General features: G+C 47.6%; 1 protein-coding gene across 1 annotated transcript in view; it reads right to left on the reverse strand.

The window, feature by feature from the left end:
* Positions 1 to 4,021: 4,021 nt before the first annotated feature.
* Positions 4,022 to 22,018, reverse strand: part of SORD (sorbitol dehydrogenase) — a 44,281-nt gene continuing 26,284 nt past the window's right edge. The window contains exons 4-9 of the mRNA XM_049898384.1: positions 16,939 to 17,098; positions 13,061 to 13,179; positions 10,851 to 10,916; positions 9,888 to 10,063; positions 6,167 to 6,288; positions 4,022 to 5,287 (exon numbers count right to left, since the gene is read on the reverse strand). Of these exons, the coding sequence (XP_049754341.1) occupies positions 5,122 to 5,287; positions 6,167 to 6,288; positions 9,888 to 10,063; positions 10,851 to 10,916; positions 13,061 to 13,179; positions 16,939 to 17,098 (809 nt within the window). The 3' untranslated portion in view covers positions 4,022 to 5,121. The remainder of the gene's footprint in view (positions 5,288 to 6,166; positions 6,289 to 9,887; positions 10,064 to 10,850; positions 10,917 to 13,060; positions 13,180 to 16,938; positions 17,099 to 22,018) is intronic.

Genomic DNA, 22,018 nt, shown 5'->3' on the forward strand with positions numbered 1-22,018 from the left:
GTTCTCCTGGCTCTTGTTTCTTGGTGGTATGAGGTTCCCCTTGGCTCTCTGCTTGCTTCTCTCTTTTTTATCTCAAAAGAGATTGGCTTCAGACAAAACCTAATCTTGTAGATTGAGTTCTGCCTCATTAACAGAACTGCTTCTAATCCTACCTCATTAATGTCATAGAGGCAGGATTTACAACAATGGGAAAATCACATCAGAGGACAAAATGGCGGACAATCACATAATACTGGGAAACATGGTCTAGCCAAGTTGACACATATTTTTGGAGGACACAATTCATTCCATAACACCATTTATGTTTAAAAATATAGGTACGTGATTTTTATGTCTAGAAATTCATAGGGGAAAACTGGAAGGAGATGCTGTAACATACTATAACCTTGGAGAACAGATTATGGATGACTTTCTCTTTTTACTTGTCTGCCCCTATTTATTTTCTTACAATGTAGACTTGTGTGATAAGGGGAAATATAGTCACTGTACCTTCCAGTCTAGAGGTGCTCTTGGTAAAGAGGTTTCTGGAAGGAAGGGAACAGCAAACAGCTGACCCGAGGAGCCTCTTTGGATTCCTGCCAGGGAAGAGCTCTGAGGCAGACCCGTGGGGAGCCACTAGGAGAGGGGAGGACCAAGCAGGTGGGAAGCCAGTGGTCCTGTTCCACACACAGCCCATGAGGTCAGGGCAGGACCCTCTGGACCTGAAGCCTGTAGCTGGTCCTGAGGGAGCTGCCCCCCGCCCCACAGCAGTGGTGCTGCACCCAGAGCAGGCCCACCTCCTGCCCAAAGCTCCCTCCCCGCAGGGCCAGTCTGTGGCACGCTGATGGATCCCCCAGCCAGGCTGTGCCTCTGCCTCCAGGCTTGTGTGAAGCACAGGAAGGTCAATCAGTGACCACCAGCTGAATGAATGATGGGGCCAGGACTGCCTCAGGGCTGTGCAGACCTCCTCAGGACCACATCAGGGAGTCCCAGGCCAAGGAGAACAATGTGATACCTTCTTTTTAAATCATTGTGGTAAAATATACACAACATAAAATTTGCCATTTTAAACATTTCCAAGTGTACCATTCACTGTCATTGAGGCCCTTCATACACACACACACACACACACACACACTCACTCACACACACACACACTCACACACATGGCTTGAATACAACTGGAGAAGGCCCCTCACACTTCCATCCTGAGTGATGCTCCCGAAGGGGTCCTCATTCCCAAGGCCTCTGCATGATGGGAACCCTATAAACTGTCAGTGCTGGAGGAGACCTTAAGATTGTCTAGACTAACCCTTCCACTGTCCAAGGAGGAAACTGAGGTTTGGAATGGGGAAGTGACTTGGCCAAGTCACAGTGAGTGGCATGAGGATTAGATTTGTTGCTGTTGTTAGGTCTCATGGAGTCAATTCCAATTCCTAGCTACCCTACAGGACAGAGCTGAACTGCCCCATAGGGTTTCCAGGGAGTGGCTGGTGGATTTGAACTGCTGACCTTTTGGTTAGCAGACAAGCTCTTAACCACTACGTGACCAGGGCTTCTAGGATTAGATAGAACCCAGGATTCCAGGGATCAAATCCTTTACAACATGCTGCTTCTCATAGGCCTGCTGGGTCCAAGACCCAGAGGACAGCGGCTTCTCCCCACCCCCTAGCATGCCCTCTAAGCCCCTCCTACTGATCACAAGACCCACAGAGCAATGCCTTGGCGGCAATACCATCTGCACATCTCAAGTCCTCTCAGGTGCCCAGATGAAGAGCACATGCCCGACTCAGCCAGAGCCTGAAGAAGGGAAGGAAGCCAGGAGCCAAGGGAGCGCGGCTGTGCCAGAGAACTTCTGCCGATCCCTGGGGGTGCAGGGGCACCAAGAGTGACTTTCATTTCTGTTAGACATTTCTGGGAACTTTCTTCTCCCCATTGCCCTGCATTCTTTTTTTTTTAATTGTGGTAAAATACACACGACATGAAATCTGCCATTTTAACCATTTTCAAGTGTACCATCCAGTATCACTGAGGCACTGCCTGCAGGCCGTGAGCTCCTAGCCAAGCCACTTCACTGTCACCCCTTCTCCACCCTGCTCCCTCCTTGAGCCCCCAAAGGATATGGAGGGGGACAGTGGAGACCAGCCTAGCACCCAGGGATGTGGCCTGACCAGCCCTCACCACTGCAGCTAGGCCCAGCTGAGGTCCTGGCTGGTTGCCATGACAAGATGGGTGTTGCTTCCCTGTCTTTTGGCTGAGATCATGAGCTGGGGAGAGTTCTGGGGAAAGGCAAATATCCAATAAATCCCAACCTCCTCCCCTGCTCCTAACCTCTGGCCCCACCAACTTCCCAGCAGGTCTCCTTTGTTCTCCCAAAGGGAGTAAAATAGGAACAGGGAGGCGGGGAAGGACTGCGCTAAGAGGGGAAAGTCCTTAGGATAACTGGGAGGGACTGGAAAACGGCTGGAGAGCCAGGGACTGGGAGTCCAGTAGTGACTTCATACACCCATTTGCTGCGGCCAAAGGTGGACCACCAGAGGGAGTTTTCAGGGCCTCCAGCATGTCCCCCTTCTCCTGTGGGGCCACATGGAAGCCTCTCCCTCCACCCTCTAGGCTTCCTGCAGGGTCCTTCTTCTCAGCTCTCCACCCTTACACTCCACCCCACCCTAGTCTGGGAGTGCCAGCTGGGTGGGTCCTCAAGTGTTGACTGAAAACATATCAGGTGCCGGGCACTGGTGACAGTACACAAAGGCTACTGGGCCTCCTGAGGTTGGGGAGCTCGCAGAGGAATTCATATTCCTGGTTCCGGGACTGATTCACTCCCATCAATCAGTATTTATTGAGGTTTAGTTTAGTGAAGGTGGAGATGGTTGGGGGAATGAATTGTGGGCAACCCCTTCTAAGCAGCGAGAGGGACATTCCAATAAGGATGCAGAGGCCGGGGCCTTCTTGCCACCCTGGGGCTCAATGAACAGACAGCCCATCACTGCCCACCCCACCTCCTCTCCTGCTGCCCTCCTTACTCTTGGGGATGGGTTGTGAAACGCCAAGGTAGCCTGAAAGCTGCAGGGGGGTTGAAAATGGAAGCACTCCCTGAGCTGCTGTTTTCTATCAGCCGATTCCCTCTTCCCAATCGCCCCGTGAGGCAGGCATCATTAAGCCCATTTAACAGACAAGAAACAGAGGCTCAAAGACGATCAGACTCAAGCACTTCTCTGGTATTCCCTCTGCAGCTCCTGAGTCCCTTTCAGGCTCAGTGGCCTCCCTCCATCAAACCACAATTGGAGGCAGAAAAGAGGACGTGAGTTTAACACAATGAATCCTTTGCTTTCGGGGCACTATTCCCTTTAGAAAGAGAATGAAATCTTTCTATCCCATGTTGAAGGAGCTCCTGAGCTTGAAGGGGCAGTTTTGAGAGGAAGCAGCCGGCAAGTCCGGCCCTAGCTAAATAGGACTCAGAGACGAAAGCACATGTATGTGCATGTGTGAACGTGTGTGTGTGCACGTCATTGTGTGCGTGTGGGTGTTTGAGGAGGGAGGGACAGATGGCTTCAGACCTCACCTTCCTTCGGAGATAACATGAGAGAATAATTGCCCAGTTTGTGATCCTGGGCAAATTGCTTGATTTCCCGTTTCCTTATGTATTTGGTTTCCTGTAAGGATTAACATAAATTTCTGGCAGTCAAAGAAATTATATTTGACTCAGCGAATGTGTCAACTTTGAAAATCCCAGATCCTTCCTTCTATGAAATGGGTCACCCAAGTCTGTTCCTCCCAACAGAGGCGGCAGTAGTCACAGGGACCACAGACAGAATTTATTATCTGAGGCAGTTTGAGAAATTCCAGACTGCCCCATAGAGTTTCTGGGGAGCGGCTGGTGGATTCAAACTGCCGACCTTTTGGTTAGCAGCTGTAGCTCTTAACACTATGCCGCCAGGGTTTCCAAAGTTGAAGTGAGAGCATAAAGGCTGCAGACCAAGTTATGTCACTACTATATATATCCTCATTCCTGATTAACAATCTCAAAGTCACAGATGAGCGCAACGCGATTTAGATCCAAAGCTTGTACAGAAAACCCCGCAATTAAAATAAGATTTATTCAAATACTGGGCACAGGATTTAGAGATTTCATTCAGACAGACAGAAAGATACCAAGAGTCTTTACCAGTTATGAGAAAGAGAAAGGTCTTCTGTTTAAAGTAATCAGAATTAAGTGGAATTGTCCAATAACCATCAGTGAGTTTGAGAGTGGGCCCAGAAGCGAAGCGAATCCTGTGGGGTGGGAACGCCAGCAGCACTGACCAAGCCCTGCTGCGTTAGTCAGTGTCCTGATGTAGGTAAGGTCTCCCAGCCACTGCCCTCAGGGAGGACTCTACTGGTTGCCTAGCAACAAGGGAGCCTGGCGTGGCTGCCCTTGAGTCTGCCTAGGGGTGAGGGTAGGGAGTGGGGGGAAGGGGGTTCTCCATCGTGCAAATTAAATTACGCAGAATTCTCAGGAGCCGAAGAAGAGGTTCAAGCAGGGATGAGAAGGCTCCTGACAGTTTCTCCATTTGGGGGATGTAAGTTGGTCTGATTTCACGTGGAATTTGCTTTTATTTGATCAGTTTTAAAATTATTTTAGAGCCAGAAAGGCTAGTCCCTATTCTTATTCTCCTTTTATCATGAAATCAAATAGCCCTTATTTCCAGAAACAGTGTCCTGGCCACCCCTATCCCAGACCCTGAGTTGCGGATTTTTATGAAAAGCAGCTTCTGGGACAGGCAAGTCTTGATGAAGCTATGCCCTCACCCCTCACCTGGCCACTGCCATGGTGGAACCAGGAACCTAGCGGGCAAATTTCCGTCCTTGCTCAACTAGGGCACTACAGGAAGCAGCAGGGTTCTGACACCTGCCCGCCAAACTCTGCTCCACTTGCTGAACTTTGCTCAGCATGAACAGGGTGCTAGGCTACACGTTCCCCAAAACTATTCCTACTTGTGTTTTTAAGGCACACCTCTTCCTCTGTGTAAGACTGTTTATAATAAAGTATTTCAATTATTCTTATCATTCAAAAGACACTTCTGTATCGAACCCCACCCCTGCCTAGCCATTCAGCTCCCACAAGGCTGAGAGGGCAGGGATAGGGGCAGAGCCCAGTTAACATCAGGGATTTTGGTCGTTGGGGTCACACTTGAGCATGACTTTCAACCCCAACCCCTTTCTGGATGTTTCAAAGGCTTCCAGAGCTTTCTCCAGAGGAAACCTATGGGTGACTAAGGGCTTAACATTCACAGACTTGGATGCAAGCATTGAAATCGCCATTGGCCACCTGTAAAAGATGATAAGGAATTATATTTAACCTTCAGAAGGGAAATAGCCAGGTCCCCAAAACTACCAAGCACAAGACCAGCTTGGCTATACTTACTAATAGCACTGTGGTTCTGCAAGGCCAATTTTATAGACCAACAATGGAAGAAATGACCTCATGACTTGTATCTGGAGGTGCAGACCCTGTTCCCAAATGCCCCCACTCTGCAATGTCTTCCGTGAAGCTTAGAATTCTTTCGGCATTAAGGCATAAGGCACATGGAGGCCAACGTGAAAAGGCAGATAAGCCTCAGAAAGGCAGCCCAGGACAATCCAGTCCCACCCATTAGCAGCTTGGCTTGGCAGAGTTTACTGTGCTGAGGGAATGGAGTCACAGGCTACAGCTGGAAGTAAGGGACATTGCTGGGGAGGGATGTTCCAGGCAGAGGGTCCTAGCTGGGGGGAGGATGGGGCTGCAGAACATGGGGCAGGGTGAATGGAGACCCTTTCACGCCCCAAGATGGGCCCTGAGGCTCAAGAGTGGAAGGCAATGGACTTGAGTTCTTACTTTTGTCCCGCTTGTTCCCTTGAAGGGGGAAAATGGAGATCTGGCCAGTTAAGAAAATGAAAGAGAGAGGGTCTGGGTGGTGAGTGGTAGACACATCCAATGACAGCACGCTTCAATCACACTTCCCTCCCTCTGCCATCTTGGCCCTTCTACTCTCCAACTGGGAGGGAATATTTTCTTTCTGGATTCCCACCATCTTTCATGGCTGTTACTGTAGTCAGGGAGTGCCCCTCATGAATAAACAGGCAGAGGCTCTTGATCCCAGAGGCTGTGTGGAGCCTGACCTGGTCTTGCTGGCCGCTCACCACCCCGACTCACCCACAACACACTCACGTGTTGCAGTATCGAAACACGCCCTTGATGTCCACTTCCCGGGTGGCTGCGTGCACCAAGGGCACAGTGGTCATCTCGGGGCCCATCCCCACGAGCACCAGGGTCCCACCAGAACGTGTTGCCTGAAGAGGGGGTAAAAACAAGAAAACTCAGAAGATCAGAGAATGCAGACTCTGCACTCCAAGTAACATGCTCTAGTCAACAAACACCTCCTGACTCCATCAGATGAGTATCCCAAAATTCAGTACCAAAAGTGGTTCTTTCTACACTGCTGAACTCTTCAACATTTTGAGCAAACTCAATAGCACAACAGAGTAAACATTATTTTCTTTAAAGATGCTGAAATGATACCCCTTGCCAACGGAGAAACAGGTGCAGTGGGAGATCTTCCACTGGCCACAGCACCCCTGGGAAGAGCCAAAGGTCTTCAGGCCCCCATGAAAATCTTTGTTAAAACAAGATTCATCTTCAGCAGCCCCTAACACCTGTCAAAGCTTGACTAATTCAGTACCAGCTATTGGCTTCAGCCACTTCCACGTTTCAGAACTTGTTCCTCCTCCAGGGCGCCCTCCACAAGGGAACACTTTAGTCAGACCTCTAAGGGACCACCTCCTCAGCTCACCGGTGGTGAGATACACGAGAAAACTCTACAGCTCTGTTCAAACGGGGAGGGCTATTAGAGCGCTGTGGTTTCAAAAGCTGTTTTAAATCTGCAGGCTGCTGTTAACCCAGAACTAAAACCATTCCCAAAGCCCACTCTTCAGACCAAGATTAGACTTTTATAAAACATAAAACAATACTCATGAAGAGTGTGCTTCTTAGTTCAAATAGATACACAAGATTAGATGGGTGGCTCCTGTCCAGAGGTGGGATAAGAAGGCAGAAAGGGATAGGAGCTGGTTGAATGGACACCGGAAATCCGGAGCGGCAAGTGAGAGTGTGCTGTCACGTTATAGGGATAGCAACTAGGGTCACGTAACAATATGTGTATAAGTTTTTGTATGAAAAATTAACTTGAGTTGTAAACTTTCACCTAAAGCACAGTAAATAAATAAATATGCAGGCTGGCATTTAGAAATATTTCTGTTTCGGAGGCTTTCATCCCAGTGGTATTAGCCATAATGGATTTTGTCTTCCTTGAACGTCCATCTGTTTTATCAATTTCCTCCTTGGAGAGGGTCGGGATAGCAGGGAAATTTCTCCTGACAATTCCCACATAATTCTACACGGGTGTTACGCCTGCTCTGGAGATTTTGGGGGATCACGGTGCTGGATGTTGTGAGAGACTGGAAAGTGAGCGGTTCATTCTCATTGCAGTCATCACGGTGGCAAGCACTAACTGGGGTCCCTCTGAATGCTACCCAGTGGAGCTGTAAAAGGCAGCCGGCAGTCTCTCTCTTTGAGGTGAAGGATACACCATGGAGAGAGGCCTGTGATGCAGGGGCCAAGAGGCAGAACTCAAGGTCTGAGCAGTGTGGGGTGACCCCTGACTGCCGCTTCTGAGCTGTGGGGCCCTGGGCATTTCCCTGCAGCCAGGTTCCTCACTGGTAAGAAGAGGATGGTGCCTCCTGTAGGGTTGCTGGAGGACAACAATCAGAGCGCTCAGCACCAGCACAGCATTTATGTTTTTATTGACGTGACTAACTACCTGTGAGCATACACTGTTGGTAAGGGAACACTATCTTACAACCGGAAAATGTTGCTGTCCCCACTGGAAAAATTGGGAGGGGGTTAAAGCTGGAGTGAGTCACAGAAAACTGTTGATTGAGAGTTTCTAAGAAAACCATTTTCTCATCAGCAGTCCTTCCCTGCCTGGTGATGAGGAGGAATAACGTGGAACTAGTTATCCCAACCTGCCAGGAGGCCAGCAGTTTGCTGACCAGAGGCAAGGGGAGGCCCAGGCTACCTGATCATTGCCCTGTGGGTATGACCCCTGCACCAAGGAGGTGACATCAATTCTGCCCCAAGGCACCTGTCACGGCTCCTCAGGAGCACTAGTTAGTCACAATCTGATAGGGAAGTGACTCTCAGATATGTGCTGACAGGGCGCCTCCGTCCAGCCCGCTCATTGGTAGAGAGTAGTCACCTGCCCTGCACGATGGCTCAACTCCCCACATCAGGAGGGGCACTGGCTTCAGGGCTGGTGAGCCCTGGGGTCACATTCATCTCCACGCCTACCTCCCATAACCTGGCAACTAGGCCCCCACCATCAACAGCTGGAGATGCCACCTGTTCCCAAATGGCCTCGGGGAAGAACAGGGGAGGAAGGAAAGCCTTGCATCGAAAGTCACATCTTTCAGGTCCCTTGGCTCATACTACTGCTCTGTGGAGTAAGGGTTATTGACCTGTGAGCAGCTTGATGACAGTGGACACGCCTTACTCGTTGTCACAGCCCTCACAGTGCCCAGCAAGAGCCTGGCTCATGACAGGTGCCGAAGACATGCCATAGGCAGATGGACCATATGCAGATCCATCGGCCCTCTGAGATTTGGTTTCTCTTCACTCCTTCCCACATGCTGACCTCCACCTCTGGCAATGGAGCAGAGGGCTGGCTGACTGCAGCCGATGCTCAGGACGGGTGAAGGCGGCACCTCCTCCTCCCTCCCTCCCTCCCTCCCTCCCTCCCTCCCGTCCTCATTCCCTCCCATCACTTCCTCAGCCCTTGATGACCAGAGGGGTCAGCTTTCGCTAGTATGCCTTGCGTGATGCAGAGCGCCCTTGTGTAAAACAGCTGTGACTCAGAAAGAAGGAGGAAGCCTGTGTCACTGTGGGGAACAAGTACAGAGGACAGGGGTAGAGGTCCCAGTGGTGGCTGCTGTCAGCTGCTCTGCCTGGCCTGAACCCTCCCCCAGCACAGTTAACCATTGACTCCTTGTGCCCTCCTTCCCCTCCTCTCCTGGGCAGCAGGATGGAGCAGGGAAACCTCAGGCACCAGGGCCAGGCAGGCTGGGCTTGAGCCAGACTCAGCCGCACACCAGTGATGCATCATACAATGTGGACAATGGTAACTATTTTCAGCTGTTGTGCAGGATGAAGCATCATGCTTATAAAGCACCCCACAGATGACCTGGAACACAGTAGGGTTCGGAACCTAGGAGTTAACTCTTTCTCTTTTCCTCATGTCTGATCTGCCGATGCCACTTCCCCAACTCCCAGTCGACTTCTCAGAAATCACTGGTGGGTCACTAAGGGGTAAATCAGGTACTGGCAGCTTATCTGTTCCTAGCTCTGGAAGAGGACAGGAGTTGTCAACTATGACCCTAAAAAATGACCTCACTTTTGTGACTACTGAATTAACAGCTGTGACGTTGTACTAACAACTCAAAGACTGTAGTTTTCCTCAATAAAACCAGAAAGGGATTTTCCACACTCCACCAAGGCCTGGTTCCCTGTTCCTCCTGTTGGTTCTATTGCTAGAAGTACTACTTTTATGATCATAAATATGACCATAAAAGCTGTGCGATCCTAAAGACGTTTTTTTCAAGGCCCCTGCAATGTATCTGTTATCTCATAGTTATCCAATGAGGACACAAGGCAAGTATCACTATCTCTACAAGACAGAAAAGAAAAACAGAGATAGCAAGAGATTAATTTTGTTTGGGCTCACAGGGGAAGTCGGTGGGGAAGCTTGGTGTCAGGACTCCTTACTTCTACTCCGTTTACTACCCTACACGGATTCCCCAAAGCTGCCCATTAGCCCCAGGGCCCTCGTCCCACTCACATAGATGCCCGCCTGGATGGCGGCCTCCGCCCCTGTGCACTCGATGGTGACTTCAGGCTTGCACCCTAGCAGACTTTCCACTTTACTGGCAATTTCCCGAGGGCTCTCTTTGGAGACCTGGAGGGTGTGATCTGCCCCGACTTCCTTGGCTTTGGACAACCGAGAGGCAGACAGATCTAAAGTTGAATAAAAGTTTCTTTCAAACTGAGAAACTGGATGGGTGATCAGGGAAAAAATAAAATGAAGCTCTGAGGCAGTGGCTGGTGTTGCTGACCCCAACACAGATAACCTCCACATCCCCATGCTCCCATACACACCGCATACCTCCACATACACATATTGTCACAGATGTCCTCTACACACACACACTCCCTTTCTCACAGATACTGCTCCTCACACACACTCTTTCTCACAGATACCTGCTACACACACACACTCCTTCTCACAGATACCTTTCCTCACACACATATTCTTTCTCACAGATACCTCTCCTCACACATACTCTTTCTCAGATACCTCTCCTCGCACACACTCTCACAGATACCTGTCCTCACACACAGTCTTTCTCACAGATACTTCTCCTTACGCTTTTTCTCACAGATACCTCTCCTCACACACACAGGCACATATCCTTCTCACATCTCCCACATGTACCATATACCTGAATCTCCTCTTAAGGTCAAGGGGGCAGTATGGGCATCTCAGGTCCATATATAAAGAGCCAGGTCCCTTTCTCCATAGCATCTACCCTCTCTTAGCAACTTCAAATAAGACCCTCGTCATGAGGCCTGATTTAGTCACCCCCTGGGTGAGCTTTTGAATCCTGGAACCCACAAGAAAGGTGGAGGAGCCCTTTAAAAACCCCAAACCTCAGGAAGGAAATGGGTCTCATGCCCCTGCCCCAAACTGTAGTCCCAGCTATTCCCCCCTCAAGGAGATTTAAAAAGAAGAAAACTTTCTTACCAGTCACCACCACTTGAGCTGCTCCCATTGCCTTGGCTACAAGCAAAGTGACCAGTCCAATTGGCCCTAAGCAAAGCAGAAAATAGGAAACTTTCGTGAAATACTTAATATCAGCTCTTCCCCATGCCTAGACCATAAACAGGAACCACGTCTTTTGTGTATCCCTAGCAGTTATCCCAATGCCTGGCACACAGTAAGACTTTACCAAATACTTGTAGAATGCATGAGGAATTGATTCTCTATATGAAATATTTGAACCTTGTATGCCTTAGAACTAGAAATTTTCCACTTACTTTTAGACACACTTGGGGATAATCTCAAAGAACCAGAGAAGTCAAGGAAATATATATTTGTTCAGGGAACAAAAAGTCTCATAGGGTCTGGTTATATTTTCCTGTTCTCTCTTTGGCCCCCCACCTTCTTGAGAACCCATTACACACACACCCCCACCTCCAGGATATTCTTTTTAGGTGCCCTCTGAGGATCATGCTGGAAGGTGTCCTTAGGTGAGCTGGCTCCCTGGGCTGACCCAACTTCTCCAGGATGTTCACGTGTCCAAGAATTAGCCTGGAAACTACCCTGCCTCCTCACAGTATCTGCATGCTAGATGACACTATGGTTTTACTGTAAACACTCGATCCATAAAATGAGATTATACAGAACACCTTTGGTGATTTGCTTTTTTGGATACTCCTCTTGAAAACAATTTTGTGGATTTCCCAAGAAATAAAGAATTAGAAAAAAAAAAAAAAACCCTGAAAAACAGCTGAAATATCCAACAAAGGAGTGATTAGTTACATAAACTACAGTGGAATACTATGTAGCTATTAAAAACTACGTCAGAACTCTTTATAAATTGACGTGAAAAAAATGTTCACAATATATTGATTGAAAAAAAAGAGTAGGTAAAATGAAGCATATTCAGCAAGGTTTCATTAAGGAAAAGAAAAAAAAAAAAAAAACCAGACTAAAAGATTCTACTCCAAGATGTTAACAATGGTTCTGTCAGGTTGGTGGGTGATGGGGCTATGGGTGAATTTCTGCGTGTGTGTGTGTGTGTGTGTGTGTGACTTACTTTCCTTGTCTATGGCAAGAGGTATTACTTATGCAGATTAAAAAAAAAAAAACATCTGTCAACTGAGCCCGCAGTCTGCTGGCTCACCGGGGCAAGCTTATTCTACACCCTCAGCCCTCTTAGGAAGCCCTGTGGTCACTTATTTGGGCCTGCCAAAGAAAACCAGTCACAAATGCCTATGAGCAACTCCAGATCAGACCTTATTCTTCTCTTTACTCACCCTCCTTATTCTTCTCCTCCCCTACCCGGCATTCTGCCTGGGTTACCAGCTGTTAGAAGCTTAGAACGATTTGGTCTGAGGCTGCTGGGGCTTGTTCTGGGTGGCTGGAAGCAAGGGAGGAGAGAAGGCAGCTAGCTGTAACCCATACGCAGGCAGAGAGCTGGTTTATGGCAGTCTGGACTCCACTCCTGTAGGCTGTGAGCATGGTCTGCCTCATTTGTGGATGGACTGGGTGGCCACTTCTCTGGCACGACTCGTAAGATCCCAAAGTTACCCTTTCCTTCACTACCAAAAATGTTTCTCTATCATTCCCAAAGCCAACTCTTCAGACAGGGTTTAGACCGGACTATAAAATAGATAATGATACTGGTGAGGAGTGAGCTTCTTGGCTCAGGTAGACTCACGAGACTATGTGGGCAACTTCTGTCTGGAGGCAAGGTGAAAAGGCAGAGGGGGACAGGAGCTGACTGGATGGACATGGGGAATACAGGGTAGAGAAGAGGAGTGTGCTGTCACATTAGGGGGAGAGCAGCTAGGGGTACATAGCGAGGAGTGTATAAGTTTTTGTATGAGAGACTGACTTGATTTATGAACTTTCACTCAAACAACAATAAATTAAAAAAAAAAAGTTTCTCTAGTTTCCTGTCAACAGTTCAAAATAATCCCAAGATTCATTCTTTAAATAAACAAATAGGTTGTGTTGTTCAGGATATATGATCTTAGTTATCATCATGTCTGTAGATGTTATCTTATTTAGAAAAGTGCTGGTCACTGGCGGAATGGGATATTGTTATCTTTCCCTACCCAGAAAGATTCTACAACCAATCCCAGCCCCTGGGGGGAGAATGAGATAGCAGAGGGTTTCCCGCACTTCCAGCTGATGCACTCATAACCAGGGTGTCGTCTGTGTCTTACCAGCTCCACACACAAAGACCTTGTCGCCCAGGGTGACTCCAGCTCGCCGGCAGGCATGGATCCCCACAGATAGCGGCTCAATCAGGGCCCCTTCCTCAAAGGTGACATTGTCAGGAAGCCTGAGGAGTCATTTGACATACACCCTTAGCCCCTCTGGGTTAGCAGTAATAACAATAGCTAACTTATTAAGCTTTTATTTATGTGCCGGGCAGTGTGCTAGGCAACTTACATACATTGGCTAATGTAAATCCTATTTTACAGATGAGGAAACTGAGGCTCAGAGGGTTAAGTGACTTGCTCCAAAGGTTCAGAGCTAGTGAAGGGTTCAAACAGTTCAAATTAGAAGCCAGATATGTCTGATTCCAGAACTCAGACCAGAGTGCTCCCCTCTGGAAATGGTTTTCTTTGGAGAAATCACTTCAGTGGATGTGAACACATTTTTTTTTTTTATCTTTAAAGAGCTACCGAAGACAAGGTGTGGTATGATTGTCATTAATAAACGAAAAGTTCCTTTAACAAGCAGTTAACGTAGTCATATTGCAGCAGCTCATCTGGTTCTCAAACTTACAGCCTTTCTGGCTATGAGCACCCCAACCTATGAGTACCCCAACTACCAGCAGCAAAACAGTGATCTAGAAGCAGGTATCTTCTCCCTAGAATCACTCTGTTCACTATCTCTCATATTCCATGTTTCAGAAGAACCACGTGTGATGACAGCAGCTGCCTGGCTGTCCCAGGACTGGTTGGGATGGGAGAAGCATCTGCCCAGCACACGGCTAATGAAATGCTGTGTCACGCTCACCACTGAGTTCCTGGTTTTCACTTCCTAGTCCACTGACATCTCAACTCTAACATTTGCATAAACTTTACAGATTAGAGGGCTTTCCCATCCATTATTTCATTTAATCCTCCCGATAACCCTGTTAGGCAGAAAGGGCAAGCTCTATTTTTACTTTTATTTCAGAGAAGAGGAAACTGAAGCTTGCTGACATTAAGAGACTTGCCCAAGGTTAAAAGGCTAGTGAGTGGAGAGGCAAGACTTGAACCCAGGTCTCCTGATTCCAGGTCTCCGTTGTCTGCCCCACACCAGCTGCCTTTCGGCACAAGTATTTCTGTAACTGACATCCAATTTCTGCACGTTCTTCACTGACCCATATTTACTCAGTGCCCCAAAGCCTCCACACACAACAATATGAAAACCTTCAAGTTTCAAAAGGAAATGAAGATGGCAGCCAAACCACTCCCATGGTTCTCCTGTAGCTGTTCGTGATCCTCGAAAAAATGAATAACAAGGCCTGTGGCCAACCTGGCTGCGCCCACCCGGTTACCCTTCTTGTTCTCCTCTCCCTCCTTACTCTTCTCTTCCCCTGTCCTTCTACTTCTCTCATGTCACCCCCCCTCCACTCCGATCCACACTCCTGCTCACCCTCCAGGCATCGATTCTACCTGAGGGGAGAAGCTTTACCATGAGGTAACCAAGGCTCACACACTTTCTCAATGACCCCCTCAGCCACACTCTTGGACCCCCGGCCCCTTCACACTTGGGCCTTCCCTCTAAGCTGAGGGTGGCCTTTGGTCAGCAACCACATGCTCCTCTGACCGCCGTCCTGGCCTCTCCTTGGAATAAGAACATGAAGGGGAGATGGGGCTGGGGGTGGTGATGAGAGAGGACCGTTATCCAGGAAATAATTCTACTGATGAAGCAAATGCTGCCTTATTACTCCTGCACCAACACAGCCAGCTTCGCAGGGAAGCGGCCTGGCACAGGGGTGGAAGCACTGGACGAGAAGCCCTGGGTTCCAGCCCCCTCTGCCACTGACCGTGGGAGAGTCGCCGAGTCCTCCTTTCCCCACCCTTGTTCCATGCGGACTGAGGGGGAAGAAGGGTGAGAGGACTCCAAGTTTCTCCTCAGCCCTAACCTTTCATGACTTTATAAACACCAGAGAACAACAAGGCAACTTGGTGGCTTTCACAGGAGGGTTAATAGAGCAGGCAAAAGAGGATGAAGGATAACCAAGAGCCAAGGGGGAAGCAGGAAGACAGAAAATAAGGCAAGTAGGAAAATAAGGAAGCTGTGGCGGTGTAGCAATCCTCACAAAGAGAAACCAGAGAAGAGGGCTTGGGCCAGGGCTGGGCTGGGGACAAGGGCAGAAAGTGTCTAACACAGGCAGATGTTGCATGGCCCCCACAGCCCCTCCTAGGCCTCCCACTGCCGCTTCCAGTGCTGACCAGCACCCCCAGCACACCCCCCAGCACAAGGCCCCCTTTCTTGCCTAATGCTATACCTCTGTCCCCCAGACCATAAGACCATGGCTATGACCTAATGTGGTGCCATTTATTGAGCACCTATTACATGCCAGGCTTCGTGTTGAGTGCTCCATATGCCTTATCTCATTGAATCCCGCCAACGATTCCATGAGGGAGGTGCTATTATCTCCATCTTATAGGGAGGATGTTGAAGTTCACAAAGTTTAAGTAACTTGCTCAAGGTCACTCTGTCGGTAAATGTCACAGACCAGTGGCTAGTCCTGAGTTTTACCAATATGCTCTTCCGCCTTTCATGAAAATGTTATTTGATGCCTTAACTTGGAAAGGGCTCAGAAACTATGGGGTGGCTCAGGAACCATTTTTGAGCTCCGTGGTCTCTGCCCATCTAACCTGCTTTCTTCTAGAACAGGTTTGGGTGTTGATTTAAACTCATCATGAAGCCTCCAGCCTGAGACTTCTCTCAAGGCTTCCTGTGGGCACTAGAAAAACTCAGATCTGTCTGACTGCCCCTGTGACTGGCACCTGGGCTCCACTCAGACAAGTTCCACCCTGGCTGACAGAGCCACTGCTGGGGCCAGGCTGGGGCGGAAGGAGAATATGCCTACGCCCGGTCACATCCACACCAACAAGCTCCATGGGCTGGGGCCCATGCAGAAGCTGCAGAGCTTTGCTTCTGCCAGACACAAATTTTCACTTCAAAGCCATTTTAGATCAGAGTTGGGGTAGGGTAATGGGTACTGTGCCTTCCAACCTAGGAGGCTGGAAGTGCCTAGGTTGGAAGGCATTCAGAATACACAGTGGCTGCAACAATGGACTCAAGCAAACCACCAACACAGAAGATGGTACAGGACCAGGCAATATGTGTTCTGTTGTACATAGAGTTACCATGCATTGGAGCAGACCTGTTGCCAACTAACAAACAATGGCCAGAGGGTAGGAGCTTTCAGATCACGGGGACCCAGTTTTGACTCCTGGCTCTGCTCTGTGCCTGAACCAGTGAGCCTCCTTTTCCCTCAGTTAACACTTACAGAAAACTGGAATAATGGTGCCCACTTCACAGGTTAAGTAAGCTGGAATAAGATAAGGCATGCAAAGGACTCAGCACGAGGCCAGGCACGCAGTGACAACAATCATGGTTTTACACGCATTGCCGTATTCACTCTGATGATTGAACGAAACTGAAGCAGGGGAAGGTTAACCACTTCCCCAAAGTCACTCGCTAGGAGGGGGGGATCCGGAATGCCAGCCCAGGCTGCCTGGCCTCTCCTCCATGTCCTGGCGCTACACATGCGTCCTCAGTAAACGTCTGTTGTTACTGTTGTCACTGGCAGCGTTGTCATAGGTTCCCCATTCTGGTGGCTGCACTGGAAGCCAATAAAAGAGCGTGAACCATACCAAGTTCTTCCAGAGATGGCTAGGGAGAGCTGAGCGATTTCAGCAATTTCAGCAACAACTTTCTCCTTGTTGCTGGCACTGCCACGCTCTAGATGAAGGAAAGTTAGATGGAAAGATGAATTTGCCCCAGTGAGGCCACCCTCCCCCAAGGACAGCAAGAAGGGCAGGCCTGCTGGGCAGAGGCCCCAGGAGGCAACCGAGGCCATGGTACTGACTTGTAGCAGAAGTTGGCATTGTGCTTGTAGAAGCGGCAGAGGTTTCCGTCATCGGGGGGCGTGGCACAGAAGAAGATGGATGGTGACAGGTTGTATCGGCCAATCTTGCAGAACTCATCAGTTTCTCGGGGAGCACCAGGCTCAATAGCAACACGGTCCCCTGGACAGGAAAACAAATATGGTGCCATGTGCAAAAGTGGAAGTGTCTGCTGGAAGGTGGACCCCCTCCTTTGCAGAGGTGCGGGGTGGGGGCAGAGAAGGGCACTTGCCCCCGGAGCAAGTCCAAAGGGGTACCAGAGGATGACATTCGTAGGCACCACAAATATGAAAGGTGTCTGACTGAGGCAGCTAGACAAGAGAGGGGAAGCCATTTCTGCTGAGGCTGTGCAGCTATCAATGTCTATTCATCTTGAAATTGGGAAGGGGAGTTGCAATTAGAGATTGCCCCTGGGCGCTCCTTACTCTTGCCCCACCTCTGCTCCTTCACCTCATTCTTTGTTTTCCAACCTTAAAAACAAGAGCAGAGGCAGAGCTGCTGGGAAAGGAAGCATGCTCACAGGCAGATGGGAAATCTGGCCTCATGCATCACCCTCCTGTGAGGGCCTGGGGTGTCCAGGCTATTAGTGTTTCCAAAGGAAACCAGGATACAGCACAGACACACTCTGGAGAAAATGACCAGCCCACTTCTCCACTAACCGGGTTGGCCTGCCTGCCCCTCTAGCTCCCTGGCCGCATCCCAGCTTGGGAGACACGGAACCCAGCCACAATCTCTAAGGCAAGCCAGGTGCAGTCCCCATCTCAAACTGCTGTCAAGAGGTGGCTAGTGTGTGGAGTTTGCAGACATTTTTTTCTTAGGAAACATGGGGTAAGTCTTTACAAAGACAAACACTGTAATTACGTCTTGTGTTCATCTGGTTGTGTTAGACAATGACTAGAAGTCAGCTGATTTCCAGTTAGCAGAACTGCTAAGTCCAACAATCTCTCAAACTCTGGTGCAGAGGACTCTGGTACAGGGGAAAGCGGCATTTAAAGCTTGTGATCAGCAGGCTCTATCAGACTTCTACTCTGTCCCACAATCCGAGCTTGGAAACCCAGAGTTAGAATTGCCCTCCTGTTGATTTTTTTCTATCCTTTCATTATGACAAATTTCAAACATACAGCAAAGGTGAAAGAACTGTACAGTGAACACCCAGATAACCTCCACCTGTGTGTCCCATCAGTCCATTCCTCAATCCAGCCCTCCTCCATCTGTCAACCTGTCTTCTATGCATTTCAGCGTAGGCTGTAGACATGAGTACATGCCACACTTAAAGACTTCAGTATGCATACATTAACTGGAATTCAGTATCTGCTTAGAATTCTTTTCTTTTTGAGGGGTTAAATTTAGATACAAAGAAACATACAAATTTTAAGTGGATCACTAGGCGAATTTTGATAAATGTAGTCACTGTGTAATGCAAACCCCTATCTAGATACAGAACATGACCACTACCACAGAAATTTCCTCCTTCCCTGTCAATCCTCACCTCCACCCCCAGGGGTAACCAGTGTTCTGATTTTTTTCACCACAGATTAGTACTGACTGTTCTAGAATATCAGAAAAATGAGATCATACAGTATGTACTCTTCCATCCGGCTTTTTTCACTCAGCACAATGCTTTTCAGACTGATCCATGTTGTTGTGTACGTCAATAATTTCTTTCTTTTTGTTGCTGAATAGCGTTCCATTGTATGAATATACCATAGTTAGTTCTGCCATTCTCCTGTTGATAGACTAAGGTTGTTTCATTTTCTCGTAGTTTTTCTGAGTGCTCTGCCTGCTTGTCTAGGATGAGAGTACATCGGAGTTAGCCTTCTCTTCCACTGTTATTTCTCCACAGTGCCTGGCATTGTGCTAGACATGTTTTTTAAAAAAATTTTATTGTACTTCAGGAGACGTGTACAGCACAAACCAGTTTCTCATTCAAAAATTTATACACAAACTGTTCTGTGACATTGGCTGCCATCCCCATTCTGTCAGCACTCTTCCCCTGTCCTTTTCCACCCCAGGTTCCCTGCTCCATTCGTTCAGTTTTTCTGTCCCTTCCTGACTTCTCGCTTTTGCCTTGCCCATGTGATTTCCCGTACTTGATTGAACTCAGAAGCACGCACCTCACCTAGGTTATTGTTTTATAGGGCTATCTGATCTTTGGCTGAAACGTAGACTTTGGGAGTGGCTTCAGTTCTGAGTTAATAGGGTATCTGGCAGCCATAGTCTTTGGGGTTCCTGCAGTCTCTTCAGACCAGTAAGTCTGGTCTTTTTTTGGTGAATCTGAATTTTGTTCTACATTTTTCTCCTGCTCTGTTCAGGACCCTCTACTATGATCCCTGTCAATACTGGTTGGTGGTAGTAGCTGGGCACCATCTAGTTCTTCTGGCCTCGGGCTACGGTTCATGAGGTCTATTAGTCCTTTGGACTAATAGTTTCCTTGCGTCTTTGGTTTTCTTCATTCTCCTATGCTCCAGACGGGATGGGACCAAGAGATGTATCTTAAATGGCTGCTCACAAGCTTTTAAGACTCCATACACTACTCACCAAAGCAGGATGTAGAACATTTTCTTTATGAACTGTGTTATGCCAATTGACCTAGATGTGCCCTGAGACAATTGTCCCCAGCCCTCAGTGCCAGTAATGCACCCTCTCAAGGTGTGTCTAGGAAGCTTCTGTGACTTTGTCTTGGTCAAGCTGTGCTGATTTCTACTGTATGTTGTATGTTGTCTTTCCTTTTACCAAAGGTAACATAGTGATTTCTCCTTCCTTGCCCCCCCCCCTCATAACCATCAAAGATTGTTTTCTGCATGTAAACCTTTTCCTGAGTTTTTATAATGGCAGTCTCGTACAGTATTTGTCCTTTGGTGATTGACATATTTCACTCAGCATAATGCCCTCAAGTTGTGGAATATTTCATGATTCATCATTGTTCTTTATAATTGAGTAGGATTCTTCTGTGTGTATCATAATTTGTTTATCCATTCATCTGTTGATGGGCATTTAGGTTGTTTCCATCTTTTTGCTATTGTGAATAATGCTTCAACGAACATGGATATACATATGTCTATTCGTGTGACAGCTCTTATCTCTCTAGAATATATTCCTAGGGGAGCCCTGGTGGCACAGTGGTTAACAGCTCCGCTGCTAACCAAAAGGTTGGCAGTTTGAATCCATCAGCTGCTTGCCAGAAACCCTGTGGGGCAGTTCCACTCTGTCCTATAGGGTCACTATGAGCAGAATCAACTTGACAGTAATTTTTTTTTTTAATTAATATTCCTAGGAGTGGGATTGCAGGATCATATGGTATTTCTATTTCTAGCTTTTCAAGGAGGTGCTATAACATTTTCCATAGTGGTTATACCATTTTGCATTCCCATCAGCAGTGCATGACACTTTCAATCTCCCCACAACTTCTCCAACACTTGTTATTTTCTCTTTTTTTTGATAAGTGCCAGTAATGTCAGGGTGAGATGGTATCTCACTGTAGTTTTGATTTGCATCTAGGGTTGCTATGAGTCGGAATTGACCCGACGGCACTGGGTTTGGTTTTCGGGTTTTAGTGGCTAATGATCCCAAGCATTTCCTCATGTGTCTGTTAGCCACGTGAATGTCTCCTTTGGCGAAATATCTGTTCATATACTTTGCGCATTTTTTAACTGGATTGCCTCTCTTTTTGATGTTGAGGTGTTGAAGTTTTCTATAGATTTTAGAGATTAGACCCTTGTCAGATATGTCATGGCCAATTTTTTTTTCCTAGTTCTGCAGGTTCTCTTTTTACTCTTTTGGAGAAGCTTCTTGATGACCATAGGTATTTAATTTTTAGGAGGTCACAGTTATCTGGTTTATCTTCTGCTGTTTGTGCATTTTTAGTTACGCTTGATAGTCTATTTATGCCATAAATTAGGGCCTCTAGCTTTGTCCCTATGTTTTCTTCCATGAACTTCATTGTTTTAGGTTTCACATTTAGGTCTTTGATACATTTTGAGTTAGTTTTTGTGTATGGTGTGAGGTATGGGTCCTGTTTTTTTTCTTTACAGATGGACATCCAGTTTTGCCAGCACCATTTGTTAAAAAGACTGTCTTTTCCCCATTTAATGGACTTTGGTCCTTTGTCAAAGATTTACAGGCAGATGGATTTACGTATGTCAGGGTTCTCGATTCTGTTCTATCGGTCTATGTGTCTGTCATTGTACCAGTACCAGGCTGTTTTGACTACTGTGGCTGTATATTAGGTTCTGAGATTAGGTAGTGTGAAGCTTCCTACTTTGTTCTTTTTTCTTTAATAATGCTTTGCTTATACAGGGCCTCTTTCCTTTCGATATAAAGTTGGTGATTAATTTTTCCGTCTCGTTAAAGAATGCGGTTGATATTTGGAGTGGGATTGCATTATATCTGTAGATTGCTTCAGGTAGAATTGACATTTTCACAACGTCGAGCCTTCCTATCCATGAGAATGGTACGTTTTTCCTACTTTATTGAGAGTTTTTTTTTTTATCAGGAATGGGTGTTGGACTCTATCAAGTGCATTTTCTGCATTGATTGTGATGATCATGCGATTCTTTTCTTTCGTTCTATTTCTGTGGTGGATTACATTGATTGATTTTCAATGTTGAACCAACCATCCTTGCACACCTAGCATGAATCCCACTTGGTCATGGTGTATTTTTTTTTTTTTGATATGATGCTGAATACTAAACCCATTGAATATTATGGGCTAGAATTTTGTTGAGATATCATGAGATATATTGATTTGTAATTTTGCATGTGTGTGTGCATGGTGTCTTTGCCTGACTTTGGTATCAGGGTTATTGCCGTACAATGGATCACTTTTGTGTGGCCTTTCTAGCCATGGTCTTATAACTCCCACCCAAGTAATTGGGCGAGACTGTGTGATAGGGTAATTGTGGCCCACCAAAGCAATTGGTCAGTGTTGCCATCCCAGTGGGCTTGAAATGAGTCACCCCAGAGGTGGGAAAGAGAGGATCCCACCACCACCAAGGAAGAAAAGCCACCGTGTCCTTTGGACCAGGTATCCCTGTGCTGAGAAAC

The sequence above is a fragment of the Elephas maximus genome, chromosome 10 (assembly GCF_024166365.1).
Source record: "Elephas maximus indicus isolate mEleMax1 chromosome 10, mEleMax1 primary haplotype, whole genome shotgun sequence".
NCBI classification, from domain to species: domain Eukaryota; kingdom Metazoa; phylum Chordata; class Mammalia; order Proboscidea; family Elephantidae; genus Elephas; species Elephas maximus.